The following is a 21713-nucleotide window of genomic DNA, read 5'->3' as shown; positions in this document are numbered from 1 at the left end:
TTTAATTCCATTCTCAAGAGTTTGATGGAGAAAGTAAATCATTCTCCTTACTTCAGGACTTCTCAGAGACTTGATTATACCAATTTACACTGACCAGACAAAAGGGGTTAGAGACACACCACATCCAAACATACTAGAACCAGATATTTTCCTTGTGTCATAAAGATCATTTGGGGAATCGCTCTGAACATGAAGGATTATTTAAGAGATAAACCTCTGTAGGGCTGCTATTCGGTCATAGTTCTACAATGCTGACAGTTCTGCTTGGCATGACTGGGACACTTATTTTCATAAGAAGTGATCACAGGACATAATCCTCTCCACCCCACAGCAGCTCTGAACAGGCGCAGGCAGCAGGAGGTGCCAGGGATCAGAGGTTCCTCCAGGGACAGCTGAGTGACAGCCCTGGTCCTGAGGACCCAGCGGGTCACTGAACAGCCTCCAGAGTCCTCGGAGGGAAATGACTCTTCAGGAGGAGGCTGCTCTTCTATTGGAATCCTGAGAGGTGGAATCCCAGAGAGGATTGGCTGGGTGGGGCTGCTGGGGCTCACCTGGAGTGGAGAAGTTGACTCCTGGTGCTGCAAGAAAAGAGGTAGCATGATCAGCTTCAGCATCCACAATGGGCTGCAATGAACCCATCAGTTTCCTGAGAGATGCTGAGTGCCCGGCCCCTTCACGGCCAGAAAAGGGCGGCCTAGGAGTTGCACCCAGGAGCTGAATAGGAAACATCAATCTCGCATATCGTTCTTCACAAACAACAGCAAATCTGGGGCAATTTCACTCTTACAAACTGGATGTCCCCTCCTCGATGTGAGGGATTGACCCTTGCCATTGGCTGAAGACGACCATCACTGAGAGAATGGATCATGGGGGAGGGGCAGGCTGAAGCTGCTGCTGCTGTAGGGAGCCTGGTGGGGAGGAGGGAAGCGTGAGCATGCAGAGGAAATATCTGGAAGCAGGGTGGGGTAGGGAGCGGTGGTTTCAGTGGCAACTCAGAATCAGGCTGTTGGGAGCCTTTGCTGGTGACACACCAAGCTCAGCAGTGAAGCAGAGTCCATCCAGTCTGCTCTGACCCCCGACTAGTGTCCCAGGCAAGGAGTTGGACATAAAACAGGTGGTCAGCATCATCTAGAGACTGACTAGATGTAGGAATCTCATCCTGGTCAGACGAGTAAAGGACAAAGAAGAGCCTGGAGAGAGGCCCAGCCCTCCTGGGGTTAGGACATCAGCTGGGGTAATCATGTGGCATACAGTCAGGAGAGGTGGACTTATTAGAGAGTGAGCACCCTGACTGCAGCCCGGAGACCAGCAGCCAAGCCTGGGGAGAGGAAAACCCAAGGCCTGCGGGTCAGGTGGAAAATGTGATACTTACTCTGAGTGGGTGTAGTTGTTGGGGACAGCCAATCTAGAAAGAAAACCAAGTGATTTTAGGATATTGCTGGATCATTTTTTAATTCCATTCTCAAGAGTTTGATGGAGAAAGTAAATCATTCTCCTTACTTCAGGACTTCTCAGAGACTTGATTATACAATTTACACTGACCAGACAAAAGGGGGTTAGAGACACACCACATCCAACATACTAGAACCAGATATTTTCCTTGTGTCATAAAGATCATTTGGGGAATCGCTCTGAACATGAAGGATTATTTAAGAGATAAAACCTCTGTAGGGCTGCTATTCGGTCATAGTTCTACAATGCTGACAGTTCTGCTGGCATGACTGGGACACTTATTTTCATAGAAGTGATCACAGGACATAATCCTCTCCACCCCACAGCAGCTCTGAACAGGCGCAGGCAGCAGGAGGTGCCAGGGGATCAGAGGTTCCTCCAGGGACAGCTGAGTGACAGCCCTGGTCCTGAGGACCCAGCGGGTCACTGAACAGCCTCCAGAGTCCTCGGAGGGAAATGACTCTTCAGGAGGAGGCTGCTCTTCTATTGAAACCTGAGAGGTGGAATCCCAGAGAGGATTTGGCTGGGTGGGGCTGCTGGGGCTCACCTGGAGTGGAGAAGTTGACTCCTTGGTGCCTGCAAGAAAAGAGGTAGCATGATCAGCTTCAGCATCACAATGGGCTGCAATGAACCCATCAGTTTCCTGAGAGATGCTGAGTGCCCGGCCCCTTCACGGCCAGAAAAGGGCGGCCTAGGAGTTGCACCCAGGAGCTGAATAGGAAACATCAATCTCGCATATCGTTCTTCACAAACAACAGGCAAATCTGGGCAATTTCACTCTTACAAACTGGATGTCCCCTCCTCGATGTGAGGGATTGACCTTGCATTGGCTGAAGACAACCACACTGAGAGAATGGATCATGGGGAGGGCAGGCTGAAGCTGCTGCTGCGTAGGGAGCCCGGGTGGGGAGGAGGGAAGCGTGAGCATGCAGAGGAAATACTGGAAGCAGGGTGGGGTAGGGAGCGGTGGTTCAGTGGCAACTCAGAATCAGGCTGTTGGGAGCCTTTGCTGGTGACACAACCAAGCTCAGCAGTGAAGCAGAGTCCATCCAGTCTGCTCTGACCCCCGACTAGTGTCCCAGGCAAGGAGTTGGACATAAACAGGTGGTCAGCATCATCTAGAGACTGACTAGATGTAGGAATCTCATCCTGGTCAGACGAGTAAAGGACAAAGAAGAGCCTGGAGAGAGGCCCAGCCCTCCTGGGGTTAGACATCAGCTGGGTAATCATGTGGCATACAGTCAGGAGAGGTGGACTTATAGAGAGTGAGCACCCTGACGCAGCCCGGAGACCAGCAGCCAAGCCTGGGGAGAGGAAACCCAAGGCCTGCGGGTCAGGTGGAAAATTGTGTTACTTACTCTGAGTGGTTGTGTTTGTGGGCTGCCACCTAGAGGAAAAACAAGTGATTTTAGGAGGCGCCCCAAATTGTTAAATCTATCATCATCATTTTCATGGAGAAAGGAAATCCTCGTCCTAATAAGGATTTCTCAGAAGCTTGACTATTCCCACCTACAGTATTACTAACCACGTGGGCTAAGTACATAGAATCCCCCCTGATTCAGGAGCAGGATATTATCACTGTGGGATAAGATCATTTGGGAAATTGCTTTCAACCTGAAGAAAATTTTTTAGACTGATAGATTATTTGCGAGTCGTGCTACTTGGTCATGACGGTTCTAGAGTGGTCAGTCCCTGCATGACATGACTGGGACACTTATTTTCAAAGAAATGATCAGAGGACCTAATCCTGTCTCCCCTCATAGTAGCTCTGACCAGGCACTGGCAGCAGGAGGTGGCATGGGGCCAGAGGTCCCTCCAGGGACAGCTGAGTGACAGCCCTGGTCTTGGGGATTCCACTGGTCGGTCACTGGACAGCCTCCAGAGTCCTCGGAGGGAAATGACTCCCTAGGAAGAGGGCGTTCTTCTTTTATAATGTGAGAAGTGGAAACCCAGAGAGGAGTCTCACTGTGTGGGGGTGCTGGAACTCACCTGGAGTTGAGGAGTTGATCTGTGCAGCTGCAAGAAAGAGGAAGCATGATCAATCAGGCTTTCAGCATCCACAATGGGCTGCAATGAACCCATCAGTTTCCTGAGAGATGCTGAGTGCCCGGCCCTTCAGGGCCAGAAAAGGGCGCCTAGGAGTTGCACCCAGGAGCTGAATAGGAAACATCAATCTCGCATATCGTTCTTCCAAAACACACAAATCTGGGCAATTTCACTTTACAAACTGGAATGTCCCCTCCTCGATGTGAGGGATTGACCTTGCCATTGGCTGAAGACGACCATCACTGAGAGAATGGATCATGGGAAGGGGCAGGCTGAAGCTGCGCTGCTGTAGGGAGCCCGGTGGGGAGGAGGGAAGCGTGAGCATGCAGAGGAAATATCTGGAAGCAGGGTGGGGTAGGGAGCGTGGTTCAGTGGCAACTCAGAATCAGGCTGTTGGGAGCCTTTGCTGGTGACACACCAAGCTCAGCAGTGAAGCAGAGTCCATCCAGTCTGCTCTGACCCCGACTAGTGTCCCAGGCAAGGAGTTGGACATAAACAGGGTCAGCATCATCTAGAGACTGACTAGATGTAGGAATCTCATCCTGGTCAGACGAGTAAAGGACAAAGAAGAGCCTGGAGAGAGGCCCAGCCTCCTGGGGTTAGGACATCAGCTGGGGTAATCATGTGGCATACAGTCAGGAGAGGTGGGACTTATTAGAGAGTGAGCACCCTGACTGCAGCCCGGAGACCAGCAGCCAAGCCTGGGGAGAGGAAACCCAAGGCATGCGGGTCAGGTGGAAAATGTGATACTTACTCTGAGTGGGTGTAGTTGTTGGGGACAGCCAATCTAGAAAGAAACCAAGTGATTTTAGGATATTGCTGGATCATTTTTTAATTCCATTCTCAAGAGTTTGATGGAGAAAGTAAATCATTCTCCTTACTTCAGGACTTCTCAGAGACTTGATTATACCAATTTACACTGACCAGACAAAAGGGGTTAGAGACACACCACATCCAAACATACTAGAAACCAGATATTTTCCTTGTGTCATAAAGATCATTTGGGGAATCGCTCTGAACATGAAGGATTATTTAAGAGATAAACTCTGTAGGGGCTGCTATTCGTCATAGTTCTACAATGCTGACAGTTCTGCTTGGCATGACTGGGACACTTATTTTCATAGAATTGATCACAGGACATAATCCTCTCACCCCACAGCAGCTCTGAACAGGCGCAGGCAGCAGGAGGTGCCAGGGGATCAGAGGTTTCTCCAGGACAGCTGAGTGCACAGCCCTGGTCCTGAGGACCCAGCGGGTCACTGAACAGCCTCCAGAGTCCTCGGAGGGAAATGACTCTTCAGGAGGAGGCTGCTCTTCTATTGGAAACCTGAGAGGTGGAATCCCGAGAGGATTTGGCTGGGGTGGGGCTGCTGGGGCTCACCTGGAGTGGAGAAGTTGACTCCTGGTGCTGCAAGAAAAGAGGTAGCATGATCAGCTTCAGCATCCACAATGGGCTGCAATGAACCCATCAGTTTCCTGAGAGATGCTGAGTGCCCGGCCCCTTCACGGCCAGAAAAGGGCGGCCTAGGAGTTGCACCCAGGAGCTGAATAGGAAACATCAATCTCGCATATCGTTCTTCACAAACAACAGCAAATCTGGGCAATTTCACTCTTACAAACTGGATGTCCCTCCTCGATGTGAGGGATTGACCTTGCATTGGCTGAAGACGACCATCACTGAGAGAATGGATCATGGGAGGGGCAGCTGAAGCTGCTGCTGCTGTAGGGAGCCGGTGGGGAGGAGGGAAGCGTGAGCATGCAGAGGAAATATCTGGAAGCAGGGTGGGGTAGGGAGCGGTGGTTCAGTGGCAACTCAGAATCAGGCTGTTGGGAGCCTTTGCTGGTGACACACCAGCTGCAGTGAAGCAGAGTCCATCCAGTCTGCTCTTGACCCCCGACTAGTGTCCCAGGCAAGGAGTTGGACAAAAACAGGTGGTCAGCATCATCTAGAGACTGACTAGATGTAGGAATCTCATCCTGGTCAGACGAGTAAAGGACAAAGAGAGCCCTGAGAGAGCCCAGCCCCTCTGGGGTTAGGACATCAGCTTGGGGTAATCATGTGGCATACAGTCAGGAGAGGTGACTTATTAGAGAGTGAGCACCCTGACTGCAGCCCGGAGACCAGCAGCCAAGCCTGGGAGAGGAAAACCCAAGGCCTGCGGGTCAGGTGGAAAATGTGATACTTACTCTGAGTGGGTGTAGTTGTTGGGACAGCCAATCTAGAAAGAAAACCAATGATTTTAGGATATTGCCTGGATCATTTTTTAATTCCATTCTCAAGAGTTTGATGGAGAAAGTAAATATCATCTCCTTACTTCAGGACTTCTCAGAGACTTGATTTATACCAATTTACACTGACCAGACAAAAGGGGTTAGAGACACACCACATCCAAAACATACTAGAACCAGATATTTTCCTTGTGTCATAAAGATCATTTGGGGAATCGCTCTGAAAATGAAGGATTATTTAAGAGATAAACCTCTGTAGGGCTGCTATTCGGTCATAGTTCTACAATGCTGACAGTTCTGCTTGGCATGACTGGGACACTTATTTTCATAGAAGTGATCCACAGACATAATCCTCTCCACCCCACAGCAGCTCTGAACAGGCGCAGGCAGCAGGAGGTGCCAGGGTTGAGGTCAGAGGTTCCTCCAGGACAGCTGAGTGACAGCCCTGGTCCTGAGGACCCAGCGGGTCCCTGAACAGCCTCCAGAGTCCTCGGAGGGAAATGACTTCTTCAGGAGGAGGCTGCTCTTCTATTGGAATCCTGAGAGGTGGAATCCCAGAGAGGATTTGGCTGGGTGGGGCTGCTGGGGCTCACTGGAGTGGAGAAGTTGACTCCTGGTGCTGCAAGAAAAGAGGTAGCATGATCAGCTTCAGCATCACACAATGGGCTGCAATGAACCCATCAGTTTCCTGAGAGATGCTGAGTGCCCGGCCCCTTCACGGCCAGAAAAGGGCGGCCTAGGAGTTGCACCCAGGAGCTGAATAGGAAACATCAATCTCGCATTATCGTTCTTCACAAACAACAGCAAATCTGGGCAATTTCACTCTTACAAACTGGATGTCCCTCCTCGATGTGAGGGATTGACCTTGCCATTGGCTGAAGACGACCATCACTGAGAGAATGGATCATGGGAGGGGCAGGCTGAAGCTGCTGCTGCTGTAGGGAGCCCGGTGGGGAGGAGGGAAGCGTGAGCATGCAGAGGAAATATCTGGAAGCAGGGTGGGGAGGGAGCGGTGGTTCAGTGGCAACTCAGAACTCAGGCTGTTGGAGCCTTTTGCTGGTGAACACACAAGTCAGCAGTGAAGCAGAGTCCATCCAGTCTGCTCTGACCCCCGACTAGTGTCCCAGCAAGGAGTTGGACATAAACAGGTGGTCAGCATCATCTAGAGACTGACTAGATGTAGGAATCTCATCCTGGTCAGACGAGTAAAGGACAAAGAAGAGCCTGGAGAGAGGCCCAGCCCTCCTGGGGTTAGGACATCAGCTGGGGTAATCATGTGGATACATCAGGAGAGGTGGACTTATTAGAGAGTGAGCACCTGACTGCAGCCCGGAGACCAGCAGCCAAGCCTGGGAGAGGAAACCCAAGGCCTGCGGGTCAGGTGGAAAATGTGATACTTACTCTGAGTGGGTGTAGTTGTTGGGGACAGCCAATCTAGAAAGAAAACCAAGTGATTTTAGGATATTGCTGGATCATTTTTTAATTCCATTCTCAAGAGTTTGATGGAGAAAGTAAATCATTCTCCTTACTTCAGGACTCTAGAGACTTGATTATACCAATTTACACTGACCAGACAAAAGGGGTTAGAGACACACCACATCCAAACATACTAGAACCAGATATTTTCCTTGTGTCAAAAGATCATTTGGGAATCGCTCTGAACATGAAGGATTATTTAAGAGATAAACCTCTGTAGGGCTGCTTTCGGTCAAGTTCTACAATGCTGACAGTTCTGCCTTGGCATGACTGGGAACACTTATTTCATAGAAGTGATCACAGGACATAATCCCTCCACCCCACAGCAGCTCTGAACAGGCGCAGGCAGCAGCGGTGCCAGGGGATCAGAGGTTCCTCCGGGACAGCTAGAGTGACAGCCCTGGTCCTGAGGACCCAGCGGGTCACTGAACAGCCTCCAGAGTCCTCGGAGGGAAATGACTCGGTCAGGAGGAGGCTGCTCTTCTATTGGAACCTGAGAGGTGGAATCCCAGAGAGGATTTTGGCTGGGTGGGGCTGCTGGGGCTCACCTGGAGTGGAAGAAGTTGACTCTGGTGCTGCAAGAAAAGAGGTAGCATGATCAGCTTCAGCATCCACAATGGGCTGCAATGAACCCATCAGTTTCCTGAGAGATGCGTGAGTGCCCGGCCCTTCACGGCCAGAAAAGGGCGGCCTAGGAGTTGCACCCAGGAGCTGAATAGGAAACATCAATCTCGCATATCGTTCTTCCAAACAACAGCAAATCTGGGCAATTTCACTCTTACAAACTGGATGTCCCTTCCTCGATGTGAGGGATTGACCTGCCATTGGCTGAAGACGACCATCACTGAGAGAATGGATCATGGGAGGGGCAGGCTGAAGCTGCTGCTGCTGTAGGGAGCCCGTGGGGAGAGGGAAGCCGTAGCATGCAGAGGAAATATCTGGAAGCAGGTGGGGTAGGGAGCGGTGGTTCAGTGCAACTCAGAATCAGGCTGTTGGGAGCCTTTGCTGGTGACACACACAAGCTCAGCAGTGAAGCAGAGTCCATCCAGTCTGCTCTGACCCCGCGACTAGTGTCCCAGGCAAGGAGTTGGACATAAACAGGTGGTCAGCATCATCTAAGAGACTGACTAGATGTAGGAATCTCATCCTGGTTCAGACGAGTAAAGGACAAAGAAGAGCCTGGAGAGGGCCCAGCCCTCCTGGGGTTAGGACATCAGCTGGGGTAATCATGTGGCATACAGTCAGGAGAGGTGGACTTATTAGAGAGTGAGCACCCTGACTGCAGCCGGAGACCAGCAGCCAAGCCTGGGGAGAGGAAACCCAAGGCCTGCGGGTCAGGTGGAAAATGTGATACTTCTCTGAGTGGGTTGAGTTGTTGGGAAAAGCCAATCTAGAAAGAAAACCAAGTGATTTTAGGATATGCTGGATCATTTTTTAATTCCATTCTCAAGAGTTTGATGAGAAAGTAAATCATTCTCCTTACTTCAGGACTTCTCAGAGACTTGATTATACCAATTTACACTGACCAGACAAAAGGGGTTAGAGACACACCACATCCAAACATACTAGAACCAGATATTTTCCTTGTGTCATAAAGATCATTGGGGAATCGCTCTGAACATGAAGGATTATTTAAGAGATAAACCTCGTAGGGCTGCTATTCGGTCATAGTTCTACAATGCTGACAGTTCTGCTTGGCATGACTGGGACACTTATTTTCATAGAAGTATCACAGGACATAATCCTCTCCACCCCACAGCAGCTCTGAACAGGCGCAGGCAGCAGGAGGTGCCAGGGGATCAGAGGTTCCTCCAGGACAGCTGAGTGACAGCCCTGGTCCTGAGGACCCAGCGGGTCACTGAACAGCCTCCAGAGTCCTCGGAGGGAAATGACTCTTCAGGAGGAGGCTGCTCTTCTATTGGAATCCTGAGAGGTGGAATCCCAGAGAGGATTTGGCTTGGGTGGGGTGCTGGGCTCACCTGGAGTGGAGAAGTTGACTCCTGGTGCTGCAAGAAAAGAGGTAGCATGATCAGCTTCAGCATCCACAATGGGCTGCAATGAACCCATCAGTTTCCTGAGAGATGCTGAGTGCCCGGCCCCTTCACGGCCAGAAAAGGGCGGCCTAGAGTTGCACCCAGGAGCTGAATAGGAAAATCAATCTCGCATATCGTTCTTCACAAACAACAGCAAATCTGGGCAATTTTCACTCTTACAACTGGATGTCCCCTCCTCGATGTGAGGGATTGACCTTGCCATTGGCTGAAGACGACCATCACTGAGAGAATGGATCATGGGGAGGGGCAGGCTGAAGCTGCTGCTGCTGTAGGGAGCCCGGTGGGGAGGAGGGAAGCGTGAGCATGCAGAGGAAATATCTGGAAGCAGGTGGGGTAGGGAGCGGTGGTCATGGCAACTCAGAATCAGGCTGTTGGAGCCTTTGCTGTGACACAGTGGGGACCAGAGAAACCTGAAAGTAGTCCATGGTACCTGAGAGGGAAAGCCTCCTGGCCAGGACCCAACCCAAACCACAGGGTGGTCGTGGAAGATGCCTCCTTCTCCAAGTGGCCTGGGGTTACTTACTGCAGACTGTCGAAGCCAGGTTTATGAGGTAGCCGGGGTTCACTTGTATTTCCCAGACACAGTCGGCGTTGTTGGGGTAGTATCCTGGTAGGATGGGCTAGAAAAGTTCCCACTGGCACTGAAAGAAGCCACCACAACTTGAAAAGGAGCCTGCCAGAGCAGAGAGAGAGGAACATCCCATTGTGGTGGGTCTCCGGGGGTGTTGTGACCAGCGGTCGTCTTCTGGGTGAGTGCCTCAGGAAGTCCTTTCCTTCCTGCAGGACTTCTCAGTGCCTTGACCATTCCACCTACTCGGAGACTGGCCAAAGGACTGGCGTGCACAGAAGCACACCTTCCAATTTTGGCACCAGATGTTTTCAAGTGGCCCTAAAAATGGCAACCCACTCCAGTGTTCTTGCATGCAGAATCCCAGGGAGGGGGGAGCCTGGTGGGTGGCCGTCTATGGGGTAGCACAGAGTCGGACACGACTGAAGCGACTTAGCAGCAGCAGCAGGAAAGATCATTTGTGGTTACTCTCAATGTGAAGGAGCATTTAGCAGAGAAAGCTCTGTAAGGCTGCTACTCCGTCTGTTTTGAAAATGGCCACAGTTCTGCATGGCATGAGTGGGACACTTATTTTCATAGAAATGATCAGAGGAACCCAATCCTCTCTCTCTCTCACTGAACAGGCACAGGCAGCAGGAGGTGCAGGGGACAGAGGTCTCTCCAGGGACAGCTGAGTGACAGCCCTGGTCCTGGGGACTCGGCTGGTCACTGAACCGATTCGAGTCCTCGGAGAGAAATGACTCCCAGGTAGAGTCTGCTCTTCTCTTTCTGGAAACCTGAGAGGTGGAATGCCAGAGACAAACCTGGCTGGGTGGGGCTGCCGGGCTCACCTGGAGTGGAGAAGTTGACTCCTGGTGCTGCAAGAAAAGAGGTAGCATGATCAGCTTCAGCATCCACAATGGGCTGCAATGAACCCATCAGTTTCCTGAGAGATGCTGAGTGCCCGCCCCTTCACGGCCAGAAAAGGGCGGCCTAGGAGTTGCACCCAGGAGCTGAATAGGAAACATCAATCTCGCATATCGTTCTTCACAAACATCAGCAAATCTGGGCAATTTCACTCTTACAAACTGGATGTCCCCTCCTCGATGTGAGGGATTGACCTTGCCATTGGCTGAAGACGACCATCACTGAGAGAATGGATCATGGGGAGGGGCAGGCTGAAGCTGCTGCTGCTGTAGGGAGCCCGGTGGGAGGAGGGAAGCGTGAGCATGCAGAGGAAATATCTGGAAGCAGGGTGGGGTAGGGAGCGGTGGTTCAGTGGCAACTCAGAATCAGGCTGTTGGGAGCCTTTGCTGGTGACACACCAAGCTCAGCAGTGAAGCAGAGTCCATCCAGTCTGCTCTGACCCCCGACTAGTGTCCCAGGCAAGGAGTTGGACATAAACAGGTGGTCAGCATCATCTAGAGACTGACTAGATGTAGGAATCTCATCCTGGTCAGACGAGTAAAGGACAAAGAAGAGCCTGGAGAGAGGCCCAGCCCTCCTGGGGTTAGGACATCAGCTGGGGTAATCATGTGGCATACAGTCAGGAGAGGTGGACTTATTAGAGAGTGAGCACCCTGACTGCAGCCCGGAGACCAGCAGCCAAGCCTGGGGAGAGGAAACCCAAGGCCTGCGGGTCAGGTGGAAAATGTGATACTTACTCTGAGTGGGTGTAGTTGTTGGGGACAGCCAATCTAGAAAGAAAACCAAGTGATTTTAGGATATTGCTGGATCATTTTTTAATTCCATTCTCAAGAGTTTGATGGAGAAAGTAAATCATTCTCCTTACTTCAGGACTTCTCAGAGACTTGATTATACCAATTTACACTGACCAGACAAAAGGGGTTAGAGACACACCACATCCAAACATACTAGAACCAGATATTTTCCTTGTGTCATAAAGATCATTTGGGGAATCGCTCTGAACATGAAGGATTATTTAAGAGATAAACCTCTGTAGGGCTGCTATTCGGTCATAGTTCTACAATGCTGACAGTTCTGCTTGGCATGACTGGGACACTTATTTTCATAGAAGTGATCACAGGACATAATCCTCTCCACCCCACAGCAGCTCTGAACAGGCGCAGGCAGCAGGAGGTGCCAGGGGATCAGAGGTTCCTCCAGGGACAGCTGAGTGACAGCCCTGGTCCTGAGGACCCAGCGGGTCACTGAACAGCCTCCAGAGTCCTCGGAGGGAAATGACTCTTCAGGAGGAGGCTGCTCTTCTATTGGAATCCTGAGAGGTGGAATCCCAGAGAGGATTTGGCTGGGTGGGGCTGCTGGGGCTCACCTGGAGTGGAGAAGTTGACTCCTGGTGCTGCAAGAAAAGAGGTAGCATGATCAGCTTCAGCATCCACAATGGGCTGCAATGAACCCATCAGTTTCCTGAGAGATGCTGAGTGCCCGGCCCCTTCACGGCCAGAAAAGGGCGGCCTAGGAGTTGCACCCAGGAGCTGAATAGGAAACATCAATCTCGCATATCGTTCTTCCAAAACAACAGCAAATCTGGCAATTTCACTCTTACAAACTGGATGTCCCCTCCTCGATGTGAGGGATTGACCTTGCCATTGGCTGAAGACGACCATCACTGAGAGAATGGATCATGGGGAGGGGCAGGCTGAAGCTGCTGCTGCTGTGGGAGCCCGGTGGGGAGGAGGGAAGCGTGAGCATGCAGAGGAAATATCTGGAAGCAGGGTGGGGTAGGGAGCGGTGGTTCAGTGGCAACTCAGAATCAGGCTGTTGGGAGCCTTTGCTGGTGACACACCAAGCTCAGCAGTGAAGCAGAGTCCATCCAGTCTGCTCTGACCCCCGACTAGTGTCCCAGGCAAGGAGTTGGACATAAACAGGTGGTCAGCATCATCTAGAGACTGACTAGATGTAGGAATCTCATCCTGGTCAGACGAGTAAAGGACAAAGAAGAGCCTGGAGAGAGGCCCAGCCCTCCTGGGGTTAGGACATCAGCTGGGGTAATCATGTGGCATACAGTCAGGAGAGGTGGACTTATTAGAGAGTGAGCACCCTGACTGCAGCCCGGAGACCAGCAGCCAAGCCTGGGGAGAGGAAACCAAGGCCTGCGGGTCAGGTGGAAAATGTGATACTTACTCTGAGTGGGTGTAGTTGTTGGGGACAGCCAATCTAGAAAGAAAACCAAGTGATTTTAGGATATTTGCTGGATCATTTTTTAATTCCATTCTCAAGAGTTTGATGGAGAAAGTAAATCATTCTCCTTACTTCAGGGAACTTCTCAGAGACTTGATTATACCAATTTACACTGACCAGACAAAAGGGTTAGAGACACACCACATCCAACATACTTGAACCAGATATTTTCCTTGTGTCATAAAGATCATTTGGGAATCGCTCTGAACATGAAGGATTATTTAAGAGATAAACCTCTGTAGGGCTGCTATTCGGTCATAGTTCTACAATGCTGACAGTTCTGCTTGGCATGACTGGGACACTTATTTTCATAGAATTGATCACAGGACATAATCCTCTCACCCCACAGCAGCTCTGAACAGGCGCAGGCAGCAGGAGGTGCCAGGGGATCAGAGGTTCCTCCAGGGACAGCTGAGTGACAGCCCTGGTCCTGAGGACCCAGCGGGTCACTGAACAGCCTCCAGAGTCCTCGGAGGGAAATGACTCTTCAGGAGGAGGCTGCTCTTCTATTGGAAACCTGAGAGGTGGAATCCCAGAGAGGATTTGGCTGGGTGGGGCTGCTGGGGCTCACCTGGAGTGGAAGAAGTTGACTCCTGGTGCTGCAAGAAAAGAGGTAGCATGATCAGCTTCAGCATCCACAATGGCTGCAATGAACCCATCAGTTTCCTGAGAGATGCTGAGTGCCCGGCCCCTTCACGGCCAGAAAAGGGCGGCCTAGGAGTTGCACCAGGAGCTGAATAGGAAACATCAATCTCGCATATCGTTCTTCACAAACAACAGCAAATCTGGGCAATTTCACTCCTACAAACTGGATGTCCCTCCTCGATGTGAGGGATTGACCTTGCCATTGGCTGAAGACGACCATCACTGAGAGAATGGATCATGGGGAGGGGCAGGCTGAAAGCTGCTGCTGCTGTAGGGGAGCCCGGTGGGGAGGAGGGAAGCGTGAGCATGCAGAGGAAATTCTGGAAGCAGGGTGGGGTAGGGAGCGGTGTTCAGTGGCAACTCAGAATCAGGCTGTTGGGAGCCTTTGCTGGTGACACACCAAGCTCAGCAGTGAAGCAGAGGTCCATCCAGTCTGCTCTGACCCCCGACTAGTGTCCCAGGCAAGGAGTTGGACATAAACAGGTGGTCGCATCATCTAGAGACTGACTAGATGTAGGAATCTCATCCTGGTCAGACGAGTAAAGGACAAAGAAGAGCCTGGAGAGAGGCCCAGCCCCTCCTGGGTTAGGACATCAGCTGGGGTAATCATGTGGCATACAGTCAGGAGAGGTGACTTATTAGAGAGTGAGCACCCTGACTGCAGCCCGGTAGACCAGCAGCCAAGCCTGGGGAGAGGAAACCCAAGGCCTGCGGGTCAGGTGGAAAATGTGATACTTACTCTGAGTGGGTGTAGTTGTTGGGGACAGCCAATCTAGAAAGAAAACCAACTGATTTAGGATATTGCTGGATCATTTTTTAATTCCATTCTCAAGAGTTTGATGGAGAAAGTAAAATCATTCTCCTTACTTCAGGACTTCTCAGAGACTTGATTATACCAATTTACACTGACCAGACAAAAGGGGTTAGAGACACACCACATCCAAAACATACTAGAACCAGATATTTTCCTTGTGTCATAAAGATCATTTGGGGAATCGCTCTGAACATGAAGGATTATTTAAGAGATAAACCTCTGTAGGGCTGCTATTCGGTCATAGTTCTACAATGCTGACAGTTCTGCTTGGCATGACTGGGACACTTATTTCATAGAAGTGATCACAGGACATAATCCTCTCCACCCCACAGCAGCTCTGAACAGGCGCAGGCAGCAGGAGGTGCCAGGGGATCAGAGGTTCTCCAGGGACAGCTGAGTGACAGCCCTGGTCCTGAGGACCCAGCGGGTCACTGAACAGCCTCCAGAGTCCTCGGGAGGGAAATGACTCTTCAGGAGGAGGCTGCTCTTCTATTGGAATCCTGAGAGGTGGAATCCCAGAGAGGATTTGGCTGGGTGGGGCTGCTGGGGCTCACCTGGAGTGGAGAAGTTGACTCCTGGTGCTGCAAGAAAAGAGGTAGCATGATCAGCTTCAGCATCCACAATGGGCTGCAATGAACCCATCAGTTTCCTGAGAGATGCTGAGTGCCCGGCCCCTTCACGGCCAGAAAAGGCGGCCTAGGAGTTGCACCCAGGAGCTGAATAGGAAACATCAATCTCGCATATCGTTCTTCACAAACAACAGCAAATCTGGGCAATTTCACTCTTACAAACTGGATGTCCCCTCCTCGATGTGAGGGATTGACCTTGCCATTGGCTGAAGACGACCATCACTGAGAGAATGGATCATGGGAGGGGCAGGCTGAAGCTGCTGCTGCTGTAGGGAGCCCGGTGGGGAGGAGGGAAGCGTGAGCATGCAGAGGAAATATCTGGAAGCAGGGTGGGGTAGGGAGCGGTGGTTCAGTGGCAACTCAGAATCAGGCTGTTGGAGCCTTTGCTGGTGACACACCAAGCTCAGCAGTGAAGCAGAGTCCATCCAGTCTGCTCTGACCCCCGACTAGTGTCCCAGGCAAGGAGTTGGACATAAACAGGTGGTCAGCATCATCTAGAGACTGACTAGATGTAGGAATCTCATCCTGGTCAGACGAGTAAAGGACAAAGAAGAGCCTGGAGAGAGGCCCAGCCCTCCTGGGGTTAGGACATCAGCTGGGGTAATCATGTGGCATACAGTCAGGAGAGGTGGACTTATTAGAGAGTGAGCACCCTGACTGCAGCCCGGAGACCAGCAGCCAAGCCTGGGAGAGGAAACCCAAGGCCTGCGGGTCAGGTGGAAAATGTGATACTTACTCTGAGTGGGTGTAGTTGTTGGGGACAGCCAATCTAGAAAGAAAACCAAGTGATTTTAGGATATTGCTGGATCATTTTTTTAATTCCATTCTCAAGAGTTTGATGGAGAAAGTAAATCATTCTCCTTACTTCAGGACTTCTCAGAGACTTGATTATACCAATTTACACTGACCAGACAAAAGGGGTTAGAGACACACCACATCCAAACATACTAGAACCAGATATTTTCCTTGTGTCATAAAGATCATTTGGGAATCGCTCTGAACATGAAGGATTATTTAAGAGATAAACCTCTGTAGGGCTGCTATTCGGTCATAGTTCTACAATGCTGACAGTTCTGCTTGGCATGACTGGGACACTTATTTTCATAGAAGTGATCACAGGACATAATCCTCTCCACCCACAGCAGCTCTGAACAGGCGCAGGCAGCAGGAGTGCCAGGGGATCAGAGGTTCCTCCAGGGACAGCTGAGTGACAGCCCTGGTCCTGAGGACCCAGCGGGTCACTGAACAGCCTCCAGAGTCCTCGGAGGGAAATGACTCTTCAGGAGGAGGCTGCTCTTCTATTGGAAACCTGAGAGGTGGAATCCCAGAGAGGATTTGGCTGGGTGGGGCTGCTGGGGCTCACCTGGAGTGGAGAAGTTGACTCCTGGTGCTGCAAGAAAAGAGGTAGCATGATCAGCTTCAGCATCCACAATGGGCTGCAATGAACCCATCAGTTTCCTGAGAGATGCTGAGTGCCCGGCCCCTTCACGGCCAGAAAAGGGCGGCCTAGGAGTTGCACCCAGGAGCTGAATAGGAAACATCAATCTCGCATATCGTTCTTCACAAACAACAGCAAATCTGGGCAATTTCACTCTTACAAACTGGATGTCCCCTCCTCGATGTGAGGGATTGACCTTGCCATTGGCTGAAGACGACCATCACTGAGAGAATGGATCATGGGGAGGGGCAGGCTGAAGCTGCTGCTGCTGTAGGGAGCCCGGTGGGGAGGAGGGAAGCGTGAGCATGCAGAGGAAATATCTGGAAGCAGAGTGGGGTAGGGAGCGGTGGTTCAGTGGCAACTCAGAATCAGGCTGTTGGGAGCCTTTGCTGGTGACACACCAAGCTCAGCAGTGAAGCAGAGTCCATCCAGTCTGCTCTGACCCCCGACTAGTGTCCCAGGCAAGGAGTTGGACATAAACAGGTGGTCAGCATCATCTAGAGACTGACTAGATGTAGGAATCTCATCCTGGTCAGACGAGTAAAGGACAAAGAAGAGCCTGGAGAGAGGCCCAGCCCTCCTGGGGTTAGGACATCAGCTGGGGTAATCATGTGGCATACAGTCAGGAGAGGTGGACTTATTAGAGAGTGAGCACCCTGACTGCAGCCCGGAGACCAGCAGCCAAGCCTGGGGAGAGGAAACCCAAGGCCTGCGGGTCAGGTGGAAAATGTGATACTTACTCTGAGTGGGTGTAGTTGTTGGGGACAGCCAATCTAGAAAGAAAACCAAGTGATTTTAGGATATTGCTGGATCATTTTTTAATTCCATTCTCAAGAGTTTGATGGAGAAAGTAAATCATTCTCCTTACTTCAGGACTTCTCAGAGACTTGATTATACCAATTTACACTGACCAGACAAAAGGGGTTAGAGACACACCACATCCAAACATACTAGAACCAGATATTTCCTTGTGTCATAAAGATCATTTGGGGAATCGCTCTGAACATGAAGGATTATTTAAGAGATAAACCTCTGTAGGGCTGCTATTCGGTCATAGTTCTACAATGCTGACAGTTCTGCTTGGCATGACTGGGACACTTATTTTCATAGAAGTGATCACAGGACATAATCCTCTCCACCCCACAGCAGCTTCTGAACAGGCGCAGGCAGCAGGAGGTGCCAGGGGATCAGAGGTTCCTCCAGGGACAGCTGAGTGACAGCCCTGGTCCTGAGGACCCAGCGGGTCACTGAACAGCCTCCAGAGTCCTCGGAGGGAAATGACTCTTCAGGAGGAGGCTGCTCTTCTATTGGAATCCTGAGAGGTGGAATCCCAGAGAGGATTTGGCTGGGTGGGGCTGCTGGGGCTCACCTGGAGTGGAGAAGTTGACTCCTGGTGCTGCAAGAAAAGAGGTAGCATGATCAGCTTCAGCATCCACAATGGGCTGCAATGAACCCATCAGTTTCCTGAGAGATGCTGAGTGCCCGGCCCCTTCACGGCCAGAAAAGGGCGGCCTAGGAGTTGCACCCAGGAGCTGAATAGGAAACATCAATCTCGCATATCGTTCTTCACAAACAACAGCAAATCTGGGCAATTTCACTCTTACAAACTGGATGTCCCCTCCTCGATGTGAGGGATTGACCTTGCCATTGGCTGAAGACGACCATCACTGAGAGAATGGATCATGGGGAGGGGCAGGCTGAAGCTGCTGCTGCTGTAGGGAGCCCGGTGGGGAGGAGGGAAGCGTGAGCATGCAGAGGAAATATCTGGAAGCAGGGTGGGGTAGGAGCGGTGGTTCAGTGGCAACTCAGAATCAGGCTGTTGGGAGCCTTTGCTGGTGACACACCAAGCTCAGCAGTGAAGCAGAGTCCATCCAGTCTGCTCTGACCCCCGACTAGTGTCCCAGGCAAGGAGTTGGACATAAACAGGTGGTCAGCATCATCTAGAGACTGACTAGATGTAGGAATCTCATCCTGGTCAGACGAGTAAAGGACAAAGAAGAGCCTGGAGAGAGGCCCAGCCCTCCTGGGGTTAGGACATCAGCTGGGGTAATCATGTGGCATACAGTCAGGAGAGGTGGACTTATTAGAGAGTGAGCACCCTGACTGCAGCCCGGAGACCAGCAGCCAAGCCTGGGGAGAGGAAACCCAAGGCCTGCGGGTCAGGTGGAAAATGTGATACTTACTCTGAGTGGGTGTAGTTGTTGGGGACAGCCAATCTAGAAAGAAAACCAAGTGATTTTAGGATATTGCTGGATCATTTTTTAATTCCATTCTCAAGAGTTTGATGGAGAAAGTAAATCATTCTCCTTACTTCAGGACTTCTCAGAGACTTGATTATACCAATTTACACTGACCAGACAAAAGGGGTTAGAGACACACCACATCCAAACATACTAGAACCAGATATTTTCCTTGTGTCATAAAGATCATTTGGGGAATCGCTCTGAACATGAAGGATTATTTAAGAGATAAACCTCTGTAGGGCTGCTATTCGGTCATAGTTCTACAATGCTGACAGTTCTGCTTGGCATGACTGGGACACTTATTTTCATAGAAGTGATCACAGGACATAATCCTCTCCACCCCACAGCAGCTCTGAACAGGCGCAGGCAGCAGGAGGTGCCAGGGGATCAGAGGTTCCTCCAGGGACAGCTGAGTGACAGCCCTGGTCCTGAGGACCCAGCGGGTCACTGAACAGCCTCCAGAGTCCTCGGAGGGAAATGACTCTTCAGGAGGAGGCTGCTCTTCTATTGGAATCCTGAGAGGTGGAATCCCAGAGAGGATTTGGCTGGGTGGGGCTGCTGGGGCTCACCTGGAGTGGAGAAGTTGACTCCTGGTGCTGCAAGAAAAGAGGTAGCATGATCAGCTTCAGCATCCACAATGGGCTGCAATGAACCCATCAGTTTCCTGAGAGATGCTGAGTGCCCGGCCCCTTCACGGCCAGAAAAGGGCGGCCTAGGAGTTGCACCCAGGAGCTGAATAGGAAACATCAATCTCGCATATCGTTCTTCACAAACAACAGCAAATCTGGGCAATTTCACTCTTACAAACTGGATGTCCCCTCCTCGATGTGAGGGATTGACCTTGCCATTGGCTGAAGACGACCATCACTGAGAGAATGGATCATGGGGAGGGGCAGGCTGAAGCTGCTGCTGCTGTAGGGAGCCCGGTGGGGAGGAGGGAAGCGTGAGCATGCAGAGGAAATATCTGGAAGCAGGGTGGGGTAGGGAGCGGTGGTTCAGTGGCAACTCAGAATCAGGCTGTTGGGAGCCTTTGCTGGTGACACACCAAGCTCAGCAGTGAAGCAGAGTCCATCCAGTCTGCTCTGACCCCCGACTAGTGTCCCAGGCAAGGAGTTGGACATAAACAGGTGGTCAGCATCATCTAGAGACTGACTAGATGTAGGAATCTCATCCTGGTCAGACGAGTAAAGGACAAAGAAGAGCCTGGAGAGAGGCCCAGCCCTCCTGGGGTTAGGACATCAGCTGGGGTAATCATGTGGCATACAGTCAGGAGAGGTGGACTTATTAGAGAGTGAGCACCCTGACTGCAGCCCGGAGACCAGCAGCCAAGCCTGGGGAGAGGAAACCCAAGGCCTGCGGGTCAGGTGGAAAATGTGATACTTACTCTGAGTGGGTGTAGTTGTTGGGGACAGCCAATCTAGAAAGAAAACCAAGTGATTTTAGGATATTGCTGGATCATTTTTTAATTCCATTCTCAAGAGTTTGATGGAGAAAGTAAATCATTCTCCTTACTTCAGGACTTCTCAGAGACTTGATTATACCAATTTACACTGACCAGACAAAAGGGGTTAGAGACACACCACATCCAAACATACTAGAACCAGATATTTTCCTTGTGTCATAAAGATCATTTGGGGAATCGCTCTGAACATGAAGGATTATTTAAGAGATAAACCTCTGTAGGGCTGCTATTCGGTCATAGTTCTACAATGCTGACAGTTCTGCTTGGCATGACTGGGACACTTATTTTCATAGAAGTGATCACAGGACATAATCCTCTCCACCCCACAGCAGCTCTGAACAGGCGCAGGCAGCAGGAGGTGCCAGGGGATCAGAGGTTCCTCCAGGGACAGCTGAGTGACAGCCCTGGTCCTGAGGACCCAGCGGGTCACTGAACAGCCTCCAGAGTCCTCGGAGGGAAATGACTCTTCAGGAGGAGGCTGCTCTTCTATTGGAATCCTGAGAGGTGGAATCCCAGAGAGGATTTGGCTGGGTGGGGCTGCTGGGGCTCACCTGGAGTGGAGAAGTTGACTCCTGGTGCTGCAAGAAAAGAGGTAGCATGATCAGCTTCAGCATCCACAATGGGCTGCAATGAACCCATCAGTTTCCTGAGAGATGCTGAGTGCCCGGCCCCTTCACGGCCAGAAAAGGGCGGCCTAGGAGTTGCACCCAGGAGCTGAATAGGAAACATCAATCTCGCATATCGTTCTTCACAAACAACAGCAAATCTGGGCAATTTCACTCTTACAAACTGGATGTCCCCTCCTCGATGTGAGGGATTGACCTTGCCATTGGCTGAAGACGACCATCACTGAGAGAATGGATCATGGGGAGGGGCAGGCTGAAGCTGCTGCTGCTGTAGGGAGCCTGGTGGGGAGGAGGGAAGCGTGAGCATGCAGAGGAAATATCTGGAAGCAGGGTGGGGTAGGGAGCGGTGGTTCAGTGGCAACTCAGAATCAGGCTGTTGGGAGCCTTTGCTGGTGACACACCAAGCTCAGCAGTGAAGCAGAGTCCATCCAGTCTGCTCTGACCCCCGACTAGTGTCCCAGGCAAGGAGTTGGACATAAACAGGTGGTCAGCATCATCTAGAGACTGACTAGATGTAGGAATCTCATCCTGGTCAGACGAGTAAAGGACAAAGAAGAGCCTGGAGAGAGGCCCAGCCCTCCTGGGGTTAGGACATCAGCTGGGGTAATCATGTGGCATACAGTCAGGAGAGGTGGACTTATTAGAGAGTGAGCACCCTGACTGCAGCCCGGAGACCAGCAGCCAAGCCTGGGGAGAGGAAACCCAAGGCCTGCGGGTCAGGTGGAAAATGTGATACTTACTCTGAGTGGGTGTAGTTGTTGGGGACAGCCAATCTAGAAAGAAAACCAAGTGATTTTAGGATATTGCTGGATCATTTTTTAATTCCATTCTCAAGAGTTTGATGGAGAAAGTAAATCATTCTCCTTACTTCAGGACTTCTCAGAGACTTG

At 51.2% G+C, this 21713-nt stretch overlaps 2 protein-coding genes across 2 annotated transcripts in view; both read right to left on the bottom strand.

Annotated features, from left to right (window-relative positions):
* DMBT1 (deleted in malignant brain tumors 1) overlaps positions 1 to 21713 on the bottom strand; it is a 101836-nt gene that overhangs the window by 27024 nt on the left and 53099 nt on the right. The window contains exons 42-44 of the mRNA XM_059882093.1: positions 4880 to 4906; positions 1373 to 1405; positions 552 to 578 (exon numbers count right to left, since the gene is read on the bottom strand). Coding sequence (XP_059738076.1) covers positions 552 to 578; positions 1373 to 1405; positions 4880 to 4906 — 87 coding nt within the window. The remainder of the gene's footprint in view (positions 1 to 551; positions 579 to 1372; positions 1406 to 4879; positions 4907 to 21713) is intronic.
* LOC132343971 (mucin-13) lies at positions 14889 to 21420 on the bottom strand. Its single transcript, XM_059882094.1, has 9 exons — positions 20749 to 21420; positions 20120 to 20152; positions 19305 to 19331; positions 18676 to 18708; positions 17862 to 17888; positions 17233 to 17265; positions 16418 to 16444; positions 15791 to 15823; positions 14889 to 15006 (listed from the first exon to the last, which is right to left on the bottom strand). The coding sequence occupies exons 1-9, from the start codon at positions 20924 to 20926 to the stop codon at positions 14915 to 14917; spliced, it is 483 nt and encodes a 160-aa protein (XP_059738077.1). The 5' UTR covers positions 20927 to 21420; the 3' UTR covers positions 14889 to 14914.

Source organism: Bos taurus, chromosome 26 (genome assembly GCF_002263795.3).
Source record: "Bos taurus isolate L1 Dominette 01449 registration number 42190680 breed Hereford chromosome 26, ARS-UCD2.0, whole genome shotgun sequence".
In the NCBI taxonomy this organism is placed as follows: domain Eukaryota; kingdom Metazoa; phylum Chordata; class Mammalia; order Artiodactyla; family Bovidae; genus Bos; species Bos taurus.
The sequence above is the reverse complement of the archived record's forward strand: the minus strand, read 5'-3'. Positions and strand labels throughout refer to the sequence as shown.

What these genes read in the sequence shown, in the direction of transcription:
- LOC132343971 (XM_059882094.1), bottom strand. Translation starts at nt 20,926, where the DNA reads ATGTTTCCTATTCAGCTCCTGGGTGCAACTCCTAGGCCGCCCTTTTCT. An exon ending in AACAACTACACCCACTCAGA is followed by an intron (nt 19,332 to 20,119) that starts GTAAGTATCACA and finishes CTTTTCTTGCAG; the next exon opens with CACCAGGAGTCAACTTCTCC. An exon ending in AACAACTACACCCACTCAGA is followed by an intron (nt 15,007 to 15,790) that starts GTAAGTATCACA and finishes CTTTTCTTGCAG; the next exon opens with CACCAGGAGTCAACTTCTCC.